The sequence below is a fragment of the Musa acuminata genome, chromosome BXJ3-3 (assembly GCF_036884655.1).
Source record: "Musa acuminata AAA Group cultivar baxijiao chromosome BXJ3-3, Cavendish_Baxijiao_AAA, whole genome shotgun sequence".
NCBI classification, from domain to species: domain Eukaryota; kingdom Viridiplantae; phylum Streptophyta; class Magnoliopsida; order Zingiberales; family Musaceae; genus Musa; species Musa acuminata.
In genome coordinates, this window is record NC_088351.1 from 34806467 (window position 1) to 34823604 (window position 17138).

Genomic DNA, 17138 nt, shown 5'->3' on the forward strand with positions numbered 1-17138 from the left:
CCGCTCCTCCGCCTTCCTGAATTCGCTCGCGCTCCGTTAAAACCAAGCAAAAATTAGAAGCTATTAGTACGCGATTATATTAAGTTCTTTTTTCCGCTCTCGCCATCTCTTCTCTCCCGCGATGCCCGACTACGACCGGGGCCACAGGAAGGCGGTCTGGGCCCACGGCGCGCCGGCCGGCTCGGAGGCCGTGGCCGCCGCCGCCGCCTGCGGACCGCCGCTGCGGCCCGGGAGGGGGAACGGTAGCCGGATTGGGACCGGCAGTTCCTCCTCCTCGACGGGGGAGTCGTGGGCCGGCGACCCGGAGACGAGGCGGCGGAGAAGGGTGGCGGGGTACAAGGCGTACGCCGCGGAGAGCAAGGTGAGGGCCTCCCTCCGTAACGGGCTCCGCTGGTTCAAGGCCCGCTGCTCCGCCCTCGTCTACGGACGGTGACGCGCCGCACCCTCCCGGAGTTCCATCAAAGGACGTCACTGGTTTGTAACGTTTGTGATGAACCAACGTCGTGTCCTTCTTCTAACCACAAACGAATCAAAACAAACCCAAAAAAAGGGAGACTAATTATCGCCTGCCGGTGGCTGTTAATGTTCCTCAACGTCTGTGTTGACTTCTCCTCTCTTATATATTTCTTCGTATTTGTCGCATCGAATCATCGTTATCAATGATGGTCAACTAATTAGGAAAGGGCGGGTTGGGTTGGGCCTTGGTAGATAGATAGATAGATAGTTCTTTGCCCACGTCATCTTGGGCCGCTCGATCAGATCAATCATATATATTAATTAATACACGAATCCCGAGGCAGACCCGATAGGTGACCTTCCAAGCTTACGCTATCATTCTCTTGATTGGACCTCATTCTCTTCGCTCCATCCGATGCGCTTCTATTTACCGTTGGTTTGACCTCTATGCTTGTTGCATCAAATGGACTCGACTGGTAATTGCATGATCTTTGTACATGACTGCATGCTTCAATTAAGCATTTCAATTATAATATATAGGTTCTTAATTAATTATCACCCACCTAGATTCAAAGTGGAGGAAATGGAGTTACCATTTCAAAGTGGAAACAACTCACTTTTAGTCTACACGTCTGTTACACGGGGATACTACAGGAAGCCTACTTCCCCTGCCCTAGCTGCTCTGTGATGGATGCCTGGGTCTATCTTCCATTTTGGTAGTGCTGCTCATTAACCGGGATGCATCGATATGCGTGCGGCACGAAAAGGTCAGCATCATGCTGCCTGTCACGGCCTGGGAAAATGGACCCCACCCCACGTTCCCTTCCTGACACCAACCCGCATCTCATACCTTACCCCCCCAACCGCCCTGCGTTTCTTAAATTGCCCACGCCGTCGGTAATCTCACCCGGGGACTTTCTCGGCCCTCGTGAGTCCCTTCTCCTTCCTGGGAATGGGGATGCTGGTGGTGACCGTACCGACTACATCGGTCTACGCGGGCCGCTGATCCGCCGTTGTTTCTGGAAAGGCAGTTCTGAGAGCAACCGCCGTAACTGGCGAGGTACGGGAAAGATCAGCCGTGCGATGGGGATCGGACGGAGGAGCAGGCCGGTGGTCCCACCCCTGGGACCGGTCAAGTGACCTCGCGACGCGTGGCTTGTGCTGGAGCGGGTTTCAAGGGGGAAGCTGTCAAGCGGCTCCGCAGCTGGTTGCTCCCTGAGGGAAGGGGGAATGGGGCCCGCGTCGGCTGTCGGGTTGCGCTTGGCGAGCCCATCACCTCCGGCTGGTGGGGTTCGGGCGCGACGGCTACTGGCCGGCACAGTTGGACCCACCGCCGCGCAGGAGCCGTGTGGTCCTCTTTTGCGGATCAGCCTGACGCCTGTCGCGGCTTGCAGCCAATTCCCCCAACTCTGCATCTCGCACCATCATAAAATTCCTCCTCATTTCATGTACTGTAGCACTTTATTGGAAACTGCTCATTTATGAGCAATTTAAGACCAATAATGGCAAACACGCATCGCATGATGCTGTGCTCATTAATGTATAATTTAAGAGGAATGCAATTAGTAGAATCTTTTTATAGCTACTGTTAACTGCTTTTGCTTTGTTATTATAATTATACAATACTACCGACCACAAGACAAGTAAATTAAGATTAGGGCTGGGTAACAATATCATCGATGCACGCGAATCTAAAGGCAATTGGAAGCATCCAAGGGCGCACAGAAGTTGTAGATTTATTGTAGTGTTAATACAATAAAAGAGCTGCTAGCAGTGGCACTTTCGGAGATTCATAAATATCCGAGGGTAAATACGGAAGAGCGCTTCCATCTTCGCTGTTAAGGACTCGAGCAACAGCGACCATAAAACCCCCCCGCCACCCTCCCCGCGTTCCCCCTTCCTTGTCGGAGACGAAGCTGACGCCGTTCTCCTACTTCGCAAGCGTCCTCCATCCTCACTGACACGATGGAGCTCGAAAACCCTAACAGTGGCGAGACCGAAGGATCCTCCTATTCCCCGAACCCCGGCAACAGCGAAGAGTTCGAGAGCGCATGCTCCACCCCCTTCGCCAGCGCCCCCTCCAGTCCCGGCCGTGGCGGTTCCGTCGGCGGCGGATTCTTCTTCTTCAGCGCCCCCTCCAGCCCAATGCACTATGTCCTCTCCTCCTCTCCCTTCTCCGCCCCTGACTCCCCGTCCGAACCCGCCTCCGGCGACTTCTCCTTCGAGTTCGAGTTCTCCGCTCGCTTTCCTTCGCATTCGATCGCTGCCTCGGCCGACGAGCTCTTTCTCAACGGCCAGATCCGCCCCATGAAGCTCTCCTCCCACCTCCAGCGCCCGCAAGCCCTGGCTCCGCTCCCTGATATCGCCGACGAAGAGGAGGACGAGGACGAGAGGGAGGGCGCGCGAGGCAACCGCGAGGCGGCGGATATCGGCGTCCGTGGGCGCGATCTGAAGCTCCGGAGCCGCTCTGTCCATCGAAGGTCCAGATCGCTCTCCCCGCTGAGGAACCTTCCGTTCCGGTGGCGGCTGCAGGGCGCAGATCGGGAGGAGAAGGGTAAGGATCTGGACAAGACCCCAGATCCAGAGCACATCGAAGCGGAGGAGGCCCCTCCGCCGCCCGTTTCGGCTTCCTCCCGCTCCTCGTCTTCGTCTTCGACGTCTTCCTCCTCCTCGTCGGGTCGGAGCTCCAAGCGATGGATCTTTCTCAAGGATCTCCTCCACAGGAGCAAAAGCGAAGGGAGCGGCCACGGGAAGGACAAGTTCTGGCACGGGATCTCCTTCTCAGCATCCAAGGACAGGACGAAACCCACTCCAATCTCGAAGCCGGAGAAGAACCCGCCACCCGCACCCCCGTTGAAGCCGCAGGCGCCGCTTCCGAGGCCGGCGAACGGGCTTGGAAGGCGAAGACGGGCTGCGCCATCGCCGCACGAGCGGCACTACACCGCGAATCGGGCGCAGACGGAGGAGATGAGGCGACGGACCTTCCTGCCCTACCGGCAGGGCCTCCTCGGGTGCCTCTGGTTCAGCTCGAGGAGCTACGGCGCCATCCACGGCTTCGCCAGATCCCTGAATCCCGTTCCGTCAAGGTAACCCGTTCCGTCTTCTCTCCGTTATTGCCGTTATTGTCATCACCACCCGAAAGAAGAAGCCAATCGAGTTTGTACAGTACATGGGGGAGCTCGTCCATCTTGATTACTGCGTTGTAGTCCCAAATCCTTCACTAAATTTAGAGAAATCGAAGCCGTCGATGCGGGTTTTATGATTCGCATTCTCGTTGATGCTTCCGATTGCATGTCGTTATGTGACCGACAGGCATCGTTTTCGTTGATGCATGATGGACGTTTGTGTTCTTTTTGGACTCACCCGATGATGGAGATGGATGCGTTTCATTGATTGATAGCCATATCTCACTATCTCATCGACTAACCCTGCCTCTTGTTTTCAGTTTCAGGCCCATCTATCTCAAATGCTATGTGGTTAGACTGCACCAGGCACTGTCCGATCCAAGAATTGGATGGATAGCCATACTGGTGCATGCTCCATCAAGAATGATGGACCAGCAATTTGACTTGTGGTCTTAAAGAATGATCAAGATCATGTGTTACACGCCATTTTATATGTGACATTATGACCGAACACACTGCATCAATCGCTCATCCAAAGCCGAAGAAATGGGGGTAATACTTTTTTGTTGTACCAGCACTTAGCTGTGTGCATGTGAAAACGAGTCAGAGAGAGAGAGCGAGAGGCCTACGTACGATTGGCCTAAAGCGAAACTAAAGGTTCGAAATGATTCATGAGTACCGATGTTAAGATTAGGGTTATGAAGATGACAAATTAGCAATTGAAATTGAAATAGAAGTGCTCATAGCTTGAATTCCTTGCATGAAGATTCATGTTGAAATCAAAGTGTTTTGAGATCAAAGTGGTTTCTCCAAGAACAAGGCAACCCATTCCTGCAATATATTTCTGTAGAGATGAACTAGGGCGGCGTAAAACCCTAAACCCATCGCAGGACAATTTTGCCCTTCATAGAGCCTTTGAATCTCACAATAAAGATCGGCCGTTTTCGTTATATTATAGGGGGGTGGAACAGTCGAAATAGGGTTTCTCTTCATGTCCATGCTTGATTACCCGCCCGCTTCCAGGATTCTACCATCGGTGGATCGCGCGCGGCTCTTCGTCCCCATCCGTCGGAAACCATCGCTCCTGGGGCTCTCTCTCATTCGGGCTTCGATGCGTGACGGCAGGAGTAGCTGGTTAACTGGTTCGGAAACCCGCTCCTGGTTCCTTCATCGAGGTGAAGATTCGTTGGTTCTTTGATTCTTTACCTCTCTGAATTGCTGCTTTGATGCCGATGAAGACTTGATTTTTAGATATCTGATGTTGGTGGGGCTAATAATTTTTCTGTGCTTATATGCCGTAGACGATGAATCTTTTTGCTTCTTTCTTTCTTTCTATGGTTTAGGGATTAGCTTCGGAACCCAAAGAATTCGCTTTGAATTTGGTTGTAGGGTTGCGATGAATTCAGAGGGGACATTTGGCCTTCAAAATGCGTCCTTGACATCAAAATAAGCATTGCATACACACGATAGATAGAAGGTAGGAAAGGCTAAGTACTGCTTATGATGAAAAGAATGCCTCTTTGACATCGCAAGTGGGTGGGTGTGGGGGCACCGCCGGCTTGTTGATGATGATGATGACGATGATGAATGATGATTTGGTTTAGAAGAGGTTTATGCATGAAGCGATGATGGGAATCGAGTGTCCCCAACTAATTTGATCTCATCTGCTTCTGCCATTTAGCTGTGATGGAAGGTCTTAACACAGTTCCGTACATACGGTATGGTACGAGCTGTATTTATCGGTCCGACAGTTTATTGTTATACATAACATGGTTTGTGTTGTTCGGTACGAGACTTATATATCGCATGCTATGTTTGTATCGTACTGTGAAAGATGCTATGTGTTCCATATTATTTTTATTTTTTTGTGTATTTTTTAGAATTTTCTCAAAACTCGATACGTATCTATCATTTTCTGATGGCTGACATTCACATCACATGTCAAGTCGAAACGTAGGGCAAAATTTTATAAAAATACATTTTTTAAGTTTTTTTTTTTTTTTTTTAAAAGATGAGATTATCGATGGTCTTTGTTTCGTCCATCGTTGCCTTTGCCCCTTACCCAACTTTGATCAACATGGTTAGAGCTTTTGGTGTCGACGAAGGATGCAACATCGATTGATTACGAAGTAGGAGATGGGAAAGTGGTGAGCTACCAAAGGATTATAAAACGTGGGAGAGGTACATGGTGAGAATTCAGGATCTAGTGAAGAAGTGTCACACATTGCCAAGGAGGTTTTGCATAGCTTTGACATCGAAGAATCAGAATCGAATCGCCTTAGGTCGATTTCGCTTTTGGCCCGATTAGATTTCGATTCGAATCGAACCGTGGTTAGGGTTAGTTGTGCATGTTTATGACATGGTTGTGTTCCACGGCCCCAAGGTCAAGACAAACTTATCTTGTCCCTTGACCCCATCGACGATAAGCAAAATGTTCTCCAACTCTAATGTCAACATTATCGAGCCTTTCATCTCACCCAAGAGACTCTCTTGAGAGATTATTGACCTCCGTAGTGCTAGCGGTAGATGAGGGCTTGGCAATAGTAGTAGACGATGGGCGATAGGACGAATGTCAAAGATAATCTCATCTTTTAAAAAATAAGAGACACTCTATATGAATAAACAAAAAAAATTGGAGTGTTCTATTAAAAAAAGTAAAAAATTTGAAGAAATTTCTGGAAAATAATATTGTCCTTATCGATAATGAATATTCACCTTCATCATTTCACTGATGGCATCGCCAATTACGGTTGTGTGCGCTTTGGGTGTGGCCATAACAACTCGGTCATCTATTTTTGAATCTAAAGTCGGTACGGGGGAATTTAGTGAAAGACGGCTGTTTAACAAAAAAAATAAAACAAAAGTGAATAGAAAATATAACTGAGAACACTAAGATCGGATATCTTTTGTCATGGTTTGTTTAAACTTCCTTTGATGAATTTGTGGTGTATTTAATGCTTCAAAGATTATATCTTATCAACTTGTAAAGCAGACTAGTGGAGAATCCTACTTTGGTAATCCTTTTGTCTCAACACAACATTAGAGAGAGTTGATGCTGCACTCTTAGACAGCTCTACTGCAAGCATCAGACGACACAAGGGAAGGAGACACAAATAATTTATACATGAAAGATAATGCTTAAAGTTTTAATCATGAGAATCATTTCTCATGCCAAATGACTAACAATATTGAGAATGTGATGCAACAGCCAGCAATTACATCCAGCATGATATATGTCATCAAACTGTAGTATAGTTCAGATGCATCATAAAAAGCAATCCGAGATGATCTATTAGTCACAAACTGCATATACACCAAGGAAGCAACTGGCTGTGTTGCTGGGCAGACTGAAAGAAGACACAGAATCTGTAACTTCGGCGTTTTGACGACACGGCATATATCCATCCTCATCAGAGTAAATACAGAATAAACAAGCGGCATTGCCAGCATCGTGGTAGACATGCTGAGGATCAAACTGCATGTTGCATCTAAGGTCTCTTCCCAGCTGGACTGAGCGTGTGTTTGAACGCCTTGATAAGATCAGGAGTTACGGAGATCGATCACATCGTACTTCATATTGGCATTCATGTAAACATGCGAACAGTGTTCGTATATAGGACTGCCGTCCAGAGGCTCCTCATGTGGGTGGAATCCACTTTCTCGACAGTTGCGAATCAGATTAACACCCGATGGATCTGTCAGATGGAATATGCCATGGGTTCTGCACAGAGAAACATATCATGAATACCCTTCGAACAAGGGCAGATAGGATATAGATATTACTTGAAATTTCTTTAGAACTATATAATTAACAGAGGGGAATCGTAGACAAGGGAAGCCATCGACTTGAACAACTCGGGATGTCCCAATCCGTTGATCATTGTAGAGGGAGCAACAGATTCTAGCAAATAGTATATTCTAGTTTTTCTCCATAAAATGTAGCCTACCAGGAATAAGCCCGCTATGAAGTTCTTCTCATTAACACAGGAAACATCACGATGACTTTTGATGGTCAACGAAAGACAGATTTCATAATTACCTAGAAGATCTCTTGACATTTAGATGTACATGATTTATCAGATGTAAGAGCTAAAACCGTCAGATTTATTCCCCTTCTCTTAATATTATCATTTACTGACAGGGATTCCACAAAAAGGAAACATCAATGCTACAGTCTTAACCTATAATATCCAAGAAAAATGAGATGGACTCACCTTGATGTATCAGTTGGTGCCATGACAATTGCAATTGCTTCTGGTAACATAATCTGTTAAAAGCAAATGTCATTTATTGAAAATGATTTAAAACTCTTTCAATCTACATGAAAACATAATTATATGACAAGGTTTAAACATAGTATCAAATGGCTGAATTAGCTCAAGCTATATAAGGTTTAATTTTAATTATTTCAACCAAATGCCTAACTAAATGTAAGAGAGATGAGCATATCATGACTATCACCATAAGGAGTGAGTTATCTGGTGTAGGATAAAAATTATATCATGCCCCACCATATGCTGTAAGCAAACAGCATTATTTACAAGGTCAACCAAAAAGTTGCTGCCTCATAAAATTATAATCTTCCTCTTTCATCCTCCATGGACATCTCAGTGCAGCCAAGAGATATCATTTATACAATCTTGTGGGTATCTTTTGGCCAAAAGAGATACAGTTGCTTATACACTTCGAGTAACATCTAGTCCATCCGTAATATTTGTTTATAACCAGTAGGTCAATGTTATCAAAGGTTGGAGAGACACTTAAGCACAAAAGATCTCCTGGAGCATAGATGTAACACTTGAGACACATGACACAGAGCTCAGGATGCAAGGAGCACAGCTAGGCACATACCTCACAAAAATGAGGTGCACTTAAAAGTTAAAGATTAAAACAAATCAGAAAAGAGGCATCAGTAAAGCAGAAAAGAAAATGAAAGAAGCTTTGGCAGTAAAATGCAAAAAGATGATGAAAAACGAAAATAGCAGAACATAACAGCTAAAGAAATTAAGAGAAAAAAGGAAAATGATGTTCTCATCGAAAATCTTGAATTACCACAAAAGAAGAAATACCAAAATCTTCTTCAGTTCTCACCGAATGGGAGACTAAGGAATCCCAGTTGAAAATGGTACAAAAGAAAGGGGGTGTCCAGCCACCACCAACTTTAAGTAGGAGAATACCCCTTGCTCGTTTCAGAGTAAATACAGGGAACTGAAAAGTCGCTTGTTTAATAGATAACTATTCTACCTTCAATCAAATATAATAGCTACTATAAGATGTAATTAACAAAGTTGTTGTTGTCTCAAAATTAGCACCCATTGCATAATTGTCATGAAACAATAAGAACTACTTCAACTAAAAAAGTTGATCTCATATGTACCCACGGCGAGGACTTCAAGATGGTACCCCAAGATTTTCAATATTAGCTCCAAATAAACCAATCAAGAAGTCAGCCAAAGGCAAGTGTTCATTCAGAAATAAATAAAAATTGATGATTAATAGTTCGACATGAAAAAATAAAAGCAAATAGACATTTCAACATGAATTAACCAAAAGGAGAACTAAGAAAGGTTTTTAAGCATCACCTGGTACGAATAATGAGTATGGAGATCAATTGATGACATGAAGCAAGTCTGGGTTGGGTGGGTCTGAAAAACAATATGTAACTCAAATGAATCAAAGTTGTCGAAAAGAACAAATACAATTAGTGCAGAACAGATGCCCTGGTGTCATATAAATTTGAAATGCATATTAAGCAACATAATATCTTGCTAATCATTATCCCCAAACCTCCTTGATTCTTATGGATACAGATATAAATTTCCATACTAGATGGAGGATGGCAAAGCACATCTTAATCAATATCTTCTTGCTTGAATTGCAAAAGTTTGTAAAGTGTTCAAGAGTACTTAAGAGTGCAATAATTGTGATGACATCAACTTCTCATTCTTTGATAATTCAGTGGCCAAAAAAGAAAAAGGAGGCATCTGTAGTTACTATGTCATATCCATTTGCCAAGCAAAGTCTCTACTTTTTGGCTACCAACGATGTCATAAAGAAGACTTCGAAAAGCACTCGTCATTTCTTATGGTAGCAAGATAACCATAGGCATCATCATCCAGTTCAGAAATGAATCTAGGAGTCCTAAAACATTCATTAAACAAACTTGCTGAAAATTATAAAATAATTTAAGAGAAACCTCAAAACTTACAAGATATTATGAGATGAAAGTGATCTACGCTTAGAACATATGAGAATTATTGAAGGCGAGGAAACAACCACAGAGAATAGGAAGACTGTTAGATAGTTGCCTAAATTAATAAATATAATTTCTTTGATGACAATTCAAAATATGCTTCAGGATCGATTGGGTAAAAAAAACATCAAATGGGCTTTGATAGTGATAAGTAAAACTCTCACAGTAAACTTACATGTATCCACCCAAGAGGGAAAAGAGAGAGCTTGTCTTGGACATTAAATATTTCTTCTTCGTCTGTAGTTTGGCACTGAAAAGAAAAATATCTGCTTAGTGCATACAAATAAATGATGATAAAGAATTGAACTGATTGATAATAGAAGATAATACATGAAAACTGTTAAAATAACTGCAAAGTGCTCCTTTATTCACACCATGGATTAAATATTGCATAGGGTACCAGGTGTGCTTGGTACATGCCAAACACCTGGTACTGAACCAGTAAAGCTGATTTGCAATGGAACACTTTGAGTTTCAAAAATTGATCAATTATCTGATATTTTTTTCTCTGGGATGTGCCAGGTGGTATGTCACTGCACCGGCCAATATAAACTGATTCGAGCTGGATATGGTATGGATATCAGCAATGGTAATTGAAGTTTAAACCATGGTTTACAATTTCCAACTAGAACTAACTGTGCTAATTGTTATGTGTCAACTGCCTAGTTGATAGCATTACATTGGGCCTTAATTTGAAATAAATAATGCAGAGATATTTTCCTAGAATAGGATGCCGTACAGACTCTGGGTGGATCAGAAGTGTAATAAATTATAGGGTTGAAGGAGCACTTGTCTCTGATGAATCTTGTTTCTATCACCCAAATCCAGTACCAAAATTCCTAGAGTCCTAAAAGTGTAAATTTGCAATTTTCACCTTTAGTTCTGTTTCCTGAATTTTATTTTCCATATTGGATAACTTACAACCATGATTTCTCAATGGAGTCTCATAGTCATGTTCCAGAACTGTCATTACTTGTCAAAATATGACATCTATAATGGGACCATTAACAATGGAATTAGACCATACTCCAACATATCAAAAGGGTGGCTAAATGTGTTCTGAAGTATAAAATTCCCAATAGGGCCATTATGAAGACATGATCTACCAAATGATATAAGATGAACCGTTGAATACAATGAACAAAACATAATAAAATGATTGAAGCAAGATAACAAGTTACCAAATTGCGTACAACACAATTAGCACAATGAATACAATGGACAGCTATTGGTATGGAGCTTGCAAGAAAGAAAGAAGAAAGAGATATCTATCAGACAGACAATTTGTTCTGGGATAAGGCAATATGAGAAAGCAAGAGTCAATAAATTCTTCCAGGTTAAAAGTGATAGGTGCAAGATAACACTAAAAACATGCCTTATTCTCCACCATTTCATATGATTTGAAAGGGTACTTGTTTAGTCATCAGGTGAAAAATGACTGATCAAGTGTGACAACTAAAAAATCTTTAAGTTTGCATAGCAAGATAAGGTCAAATCAGAAGACTTGTGGCAGGGATCTGCAATTCAAGAGGAAAAGGCATAAAAAAATGGCACCTAATAGATATAAAACGTAGCACCACAATGTAACGTAGAACTTGAAAAAGAAAAGTTTTTTAAAGCTCTAAATAACAAATAAATCTTCATCATAATAGGACCCAATTAAGTATGCCTCTCAAACTAAAAATGAGCTAAGCAAATTAATTTCATAATTTATTAACGAGTCCAAAGCCCCTCCAAGCTGTGAGCCTGTTGATTCAAGTTAAATCCAGAAAAGAGAGTCACATTGAAGAAATGCTCCAGCACCAAGACTCAGCCTCATTACTGAGGGATGATAAATCATATTAAAAAGGCCATAAACAAAATAAATGACTAAATAAGGGATTAGCTTATGAGGAGGACCTGATCAACAGAGAACATGTATAAATATTACGAATTAAAAAACAAAACTTATACAAATTAAAAATAAGAACATATACACAATTTTATTATGCTTTTGGCATATTCAGTAAAACTAGCTCTAAATTTCGAAGATGAATACAAGGCAATGTCTTAATCCAAAGAATCACCAACAACAAGAAGAGATCAGCAACCAGCAAATTATACAACTGGAACTTGTATTTGAGTTAATAACAACATCCATTAATAAAAAGCAAGAAGATTATCTTACCGAATCAGATGTTGATTCCTGCTTTGGGATTATTAGTGTTGTCACATAAAACATCCTGTTTTTCTACAATAAAAGCATGGGATGCATCAGAAATCAGGCAAAAATTTCATAGTTAATGATCCTACTTGACATCACGTACCAATAAACCTGCAAGAATTCCACAGGTTTCCAAATTTTTGGCAGTGTTCTTCTCTGCAAACCGCATAAAAGCTTCCATCATCTTTACCGGCTGTCAAATGAATGAAAGATTTTATAGATTACTCAACAAGGTCAGGTTTTTCAGTATTTTGTGAGTGACTGAGAAAGTGAAAGGGAGAGAGCTCACCACATGTAGATTTTGAAAAGTCTTCGTTCCATCATGCGAAGATTTTGCTGGGCCTGGTCTTGGATCAGCAACTTTTGATGGGGAAATCACACGTGACTCCACTTGAGCTAGAACTGGAGGAGGAGATGGCTGCTTGATATTCAAATGAGCAAAATCTTCTTGAACTACACTTGCAGCAAAAGTATCAGATTCTTCTACCGGAATAGAAGACCATCTGCCATCATCAAGGGAGAGAACTGATTCCAGATCATAGTTCCTCTTTCTAGAATCGCCTTCATTTATCACAACTAAACCAGATTGCGCATCCTGATTCAGGCTATTTGACAGTACACAGCACCAAAATGTGTTGTTAAGTGTAACTTGGAAAATAGACATAAAGCAGAAGATGACTTGGTTATTCACCGAAAAAATCAAATTTAGAAGTGTGAATAAAAACAAACAAGCACACAGCAGATTGCTATTGCAATTTATAAAGCACTGTCCAAGATTCTCACCCTGAACTTCCACTTTGAATCAACTCAAAATTGCTGGGATACTGGACCTGTACCAAATAGAAGTAAATACCGGTGGCAGTCACTACTTTGTTAGATGAGGACCAAAAGACTTGTTAAGTACAATAGAATTATACCCTTATACCAGTAACTGGTCGTGCAGGAGGGCCCCATAGACCATTAGGACCTAAAATGGAATGCCTAGATAAGGTTTCTTCTTTTGGATTAAGTACACCAAAAGATCTGCACAAATGTATATTAAAAAAGTAATACAACAAATTTGTTAGCAAATTAGCACAGGAAAAGAGTCTAGAGAGAAGCCAAGATTTTAAATCTACTCAGTAGATAATATGTTTGAGAGTCTACAAAATGACCCAAGAACTGCAAATAGCCAAAACTAAGCTTTTCCAACCATCCTATATTTGGCAACCACAAAAATCAGACAATTAGAAACCTGCTCATTGCTATGACAAAACATCGAGTTGCATTCTACAATAGAGCATAAACATCTTGGTAAACTAAGATGTTGTTCCAAATCTAGACTAACAAAATTTGGAATTATAAATATATGAAACTTTTCAAATAAAGCAATTATAAGAACAATTTTTTTTCTACCTTTTTAACTACAAACTGCATACATTTTAACCAAAACTTTGACATGTTATTGTTTGTATGTTATCCATAGAAAAAGCAAGTAATACTCAAGTTAAAATTTAAAGGAAGGTGAACTTTTAGCTATCCTATGGGAGTGTCATGGAAAATAACATGTACCACTGGGTGATGCAACGTAGCAACTGATCAAGCACAAAATTTTAAACAATATACAGTGAATTTTTTTGTTAACCAGTTATTCATTACCACAAAAGAAACAAGACAAACTCCAGATTTAACTGCACAACAATAGTGAAAAAAATGAACAAAAACCATTTGATTGGACCATTGTAAAGATGCACATTAAACAATTTAACCAATGAAGAACGTTGAGGCATTCCAACATTTTTTTTTTTTGCTAATGGCATTTCAACAATTGCCCTGAGATCAAGATAGTACTACTGAAAAATTAATTAACCAATGGATGGATTATCTTTTGAACATGAAAAAAGGGTAGTAGGATGAGTGGGAAAGATCAGGGAACGAGGAATGAACATACTATGTGATGGTCTTACATGTTAGAGCTCCATAATTAAGTTTTATTTTGTGTAAATGTCACGACTTAGGCCTGATAAGCTAACTCGCCTATCAACTATGTTAAACTCAAACCACTGGTCAAAATGTTAGAGCTGAAGTTGATAGCAATACACACATCAAATCCTTAAAAGTCAATCTTAGTCTTACCCACTTTCGATATAGGACTAATCAGGATATTACAATCTCCCCTATTTAAGGGCTTGATATCCACGTCAAGGCCCAACATACCCTAGATCAAAACCTAACATGATGTATGTGAATCATAGCTCAGTGGTGAGTCTACATCGTGATGAGTCCTCTAACTCCATCCACGGATAGCTCTTTCTTATTCGAGTCCCTCACCATGCTCCAATACTAGGTTAGCTTTGATACTATTTGTCATGACCCAGACCTGATGAGTTAACTAGCTTGTCAACATTGTTGAGCCTAAACCACTAGCCAAAATACTAAAGTTGAAATTAATTAGAATCCACACTCATCAAATCCTTATAAGTCAATCTTAGTCTTGTCCACTTCCAATGTGGGTCTAATCGGGGAGTTACAATAAACCTAAATTCTAAACCTACATCCTTCTGAAACATGCTCTGATGCTTTTCCTCTCATATTTCCCCAAATGCTCATTCTTTGATCCTATTCATTATTTTAGAGCAGGTTATAAGCTAGAGAGGATAATAAAATGTTAAATATAGACAAATTGATCGATTTATGCACATACATTTTCTGCAATGATTTATCTGCTTGTGAGTTGTCTGGCAACACAAGTCGATTCCTCTCAGCAGGTCTCCATGATGATCGAGATGTACTTACTGTAGAAGTCTGCAATTTTAAGAATATGATAACAAAGATCAGATGAGAAAAAAAGTAAGTTATTCTGCAGGAAATTCAAAGAAAATCCTAACTTGCATAAGCCTCATAATTTGTGAAACTTGTAATCTAAACATTCAGTAAATCAAGCCATGTGCAATGACTTCATATCAGAGACTTAATAGAAATAAACCTGGTCCATGCGAGGAATAGGAACGATGTGTTCCTTGGCAGGAACTGGACTATAGGAGACACTTTTCTGACCAGCAGTTTGAAATGTATGCTCTCTGTTAAGATTGTCAACTTGACGTTGAACTTCTGGCTTCAGAGATTCCAGTTCATTCATGACATCCAACAGTTTCTGAAATGATTTGAAAAAGGTTAACAGAAGTTCTTAATTATTATACACCATTCTCTGGATTTCATAAAACAATAAGAACAGGCTTCAAAGTTGGAGAAAGGGTAAAATGAATGGCCACACCAACCTTCCTAAAAGCAGGAGGTAAGGCCTGGTATTCATGGTGACAAGGTATTGTCTCGCACAAAAGACTGCATCCATAAAGATAAATTGAAAAGTATCAATATAAACCACAGTTCTAAGTGCCTGTTCTGATCGAAATAGCAGAGAATTAAATGAAAAAGGAAACAAATTGGATGCTGGAGACAAAAAATTGCATATACCAGCATGTAGATTTCAGTGGAAATAAACATGCATAAAGCAAGCAATATGGACTTCACAGCATCATTACCTCGAAAATCTGAGAAGTATAATATACAGATCAATGAGATTTCTCTCGTCCCTGTAAATTCTAGCCTGAAGATAAAAGAAAGCACTTAAATTTGGAAATTGTGTCATACACAATTAAAGTATTGAATCAGCAGACATGGATGAAAGAAAACAGGCCATAATCAACAAAGTAATTCTGAACTTTAGTCCAAATATCGATATGCTAAAATGAACAGCACAGCTGCTGAACGAGCAAGCTCACTTTTGGACAATGAAAAGATGAAAATCAAACTTTATGTTCCTATTACTCCAAAGAAAGTGTTGAATCCAATTTCCATGAATGATAACAACAGTCCCAAAGGGTCACAAACCTTCAAACTGGAATGCCAATGAAAAGGGTTAACGTGGACCTGCGGTGCCTGAATATTACTTTCTTGTGCATAGTCCACCATAAAGGATTTGTGCATCATAGGCATGTTGGTTTGCTTAAAAGTTGTATCTAAATATTAATTAGACTCGTTCCTAGTCCAACAAAATTTAATAGGATTATTCTACAAACCTTACGAGCTTAACAACAACAAATAGGCTAGAACGTTTATATTTTAATCAAATATGAGTAACCTCTAAATTTGGACTGACTAACAATCTGGACCAGGATTTAAGTGGTTAATAGCAGGTTGATAATAAGATATACGTAAATTATTTCATGGGAATTACTCAGTTTCGAGTTCTTCCAATAGTTGATCTGCTCGAATTCGTAAATCTTAAATGACAATAAAAGGATCATGCCAATGGTTCCTGGGAGAGGATGCAAGTTTATCAGCTGAACAAAAAATTCACACCAAATTTGGCCTCTTTGTTTTATCCATCTCTGTTTCCTTAAAACATTTCATGATCCACTCTCCATTCTTTAGTTTGCTAAAAGCTAACCAGACAATGATAAGACAACTGGAAGATGACACCTTGATAATTCCTGCATGGAGCATGCTAGTGCATTAGCTTGACAAAACATCCAACAGGAAAATCCACACTTAACCGACCCAGTAATCTCAAATTCCTTGAAATTCATCCAATTCCTTTTTTCCCCTTGTTTATTTTTGTTTCTATCACATCGACGCTGACAATTCCGTCAGAGCATAATAGAATCGCATCTTGAAGGCACCCGAACTAAGAACGGTTCGGGATCAAGACGCGGGGCGGGGCACAAGAATTGGGATAAGAAATCAAAGCAGCGAGGCGGAAACGGGACCTGCTTGAGGAGATTATCGGCGATGCGGTAGTAGAAGGCAAGGGAGATGCGGTTGTCGACCTCCACCTTCTGGGCCAGGGCGTTGATGTCGATCGCCCTCACGTGGGGCCTCATCGCCGACATCCTCCGGCGATCGCGGCGGGGGGGGGGATCCAGACGACGTCTTCGCTTCCGCGGCGGGTCTGCGAACCTAGCTAGCCAGCAATCCTGGAGTCGTCTCACCTCGTCTCTTCGCCTATTCCTTACCCCCTCCAGAGATCGATAGAAAGCGGAAAGGTTTCGGCAAACTTGACGGGGGTTATATTCCCGTCGCGTTTGGGCTGTGCGACTCGTAGCCGGTCTAATCGAATTAC

At 41.5% G+C, this 17138-nt stretch overlaps 3 protein-coding genes across 3 annotated transcripts; 2 read left to right on the forward strand and 1 right to left on the reverse strand.

Moving 5' to 3' along the window:
- Nucleotides 1-95: 95 nt before the first annotated feature.
- On the forward strand, nt 96-567 carry LOC103979549 (uncharacterized). The gene has a single exon (XM_065144462.1). The coding sequence runs from the start codon at nt 122-124 to the stop codon at nt 431-433; it is 312 nt and encodes a 103-aa protein (XP_065000534.1). The 5' UTR covers nt 96-121; the 3' UTR covers nt 434-567.
- Nucleotides 568-2319: 1752 nt separating this feature from the next.
- Nucleotides 2320-3718, forward strand: LOC103978939 (uncharacterized). Its single transcript, XM_009394908.3, has one exon. The coding sequence runs from the start codon at nt 2422-2424 to the stop codon at nt 3544-3546; it is 1125 nt and encodes a 374-aa protein (XP_009393183.2). The 5' UTR covers nt 2320-2421; the 3' UTR covers nt 3547-3718.
- A 3001-nt stretch (nt 3719-6719) lies between these two features.
- Nucleotides 6720-17081, reverse strand: LOC103978938 (AMSH-like ubiquitin thioesterase 3). The gene is made up of 14 exons (XM_009394907.3): nt 16786-17081; nt 15559-15623; nt 15295-15358; nt 15003-15170; nt 14721-14821; nt 12955-13060; nt 12821-12867; nt 12327-12642; nt 12141-12230; nt 12002-12064; nt 10010-10084; nt 9164-9226; nt 7796-7848; nt 6720-7302 (listed from the first exon to the last, which is right to left on the reverse strand). The coding sequence occupies exons 1-14, from the start codon at nt 16906-16908 to the stop codon at nt 7122-7124; spliced, it is 1515 nt and encodes a 504-aa protein (XP_009393182.2). The 5' UTR covers nt 16909-17081; the 3' UTR covers nt 6720-7121.
- Between the last annotated feature and the right edge of the window lie 57 nt (nt 17082-17138).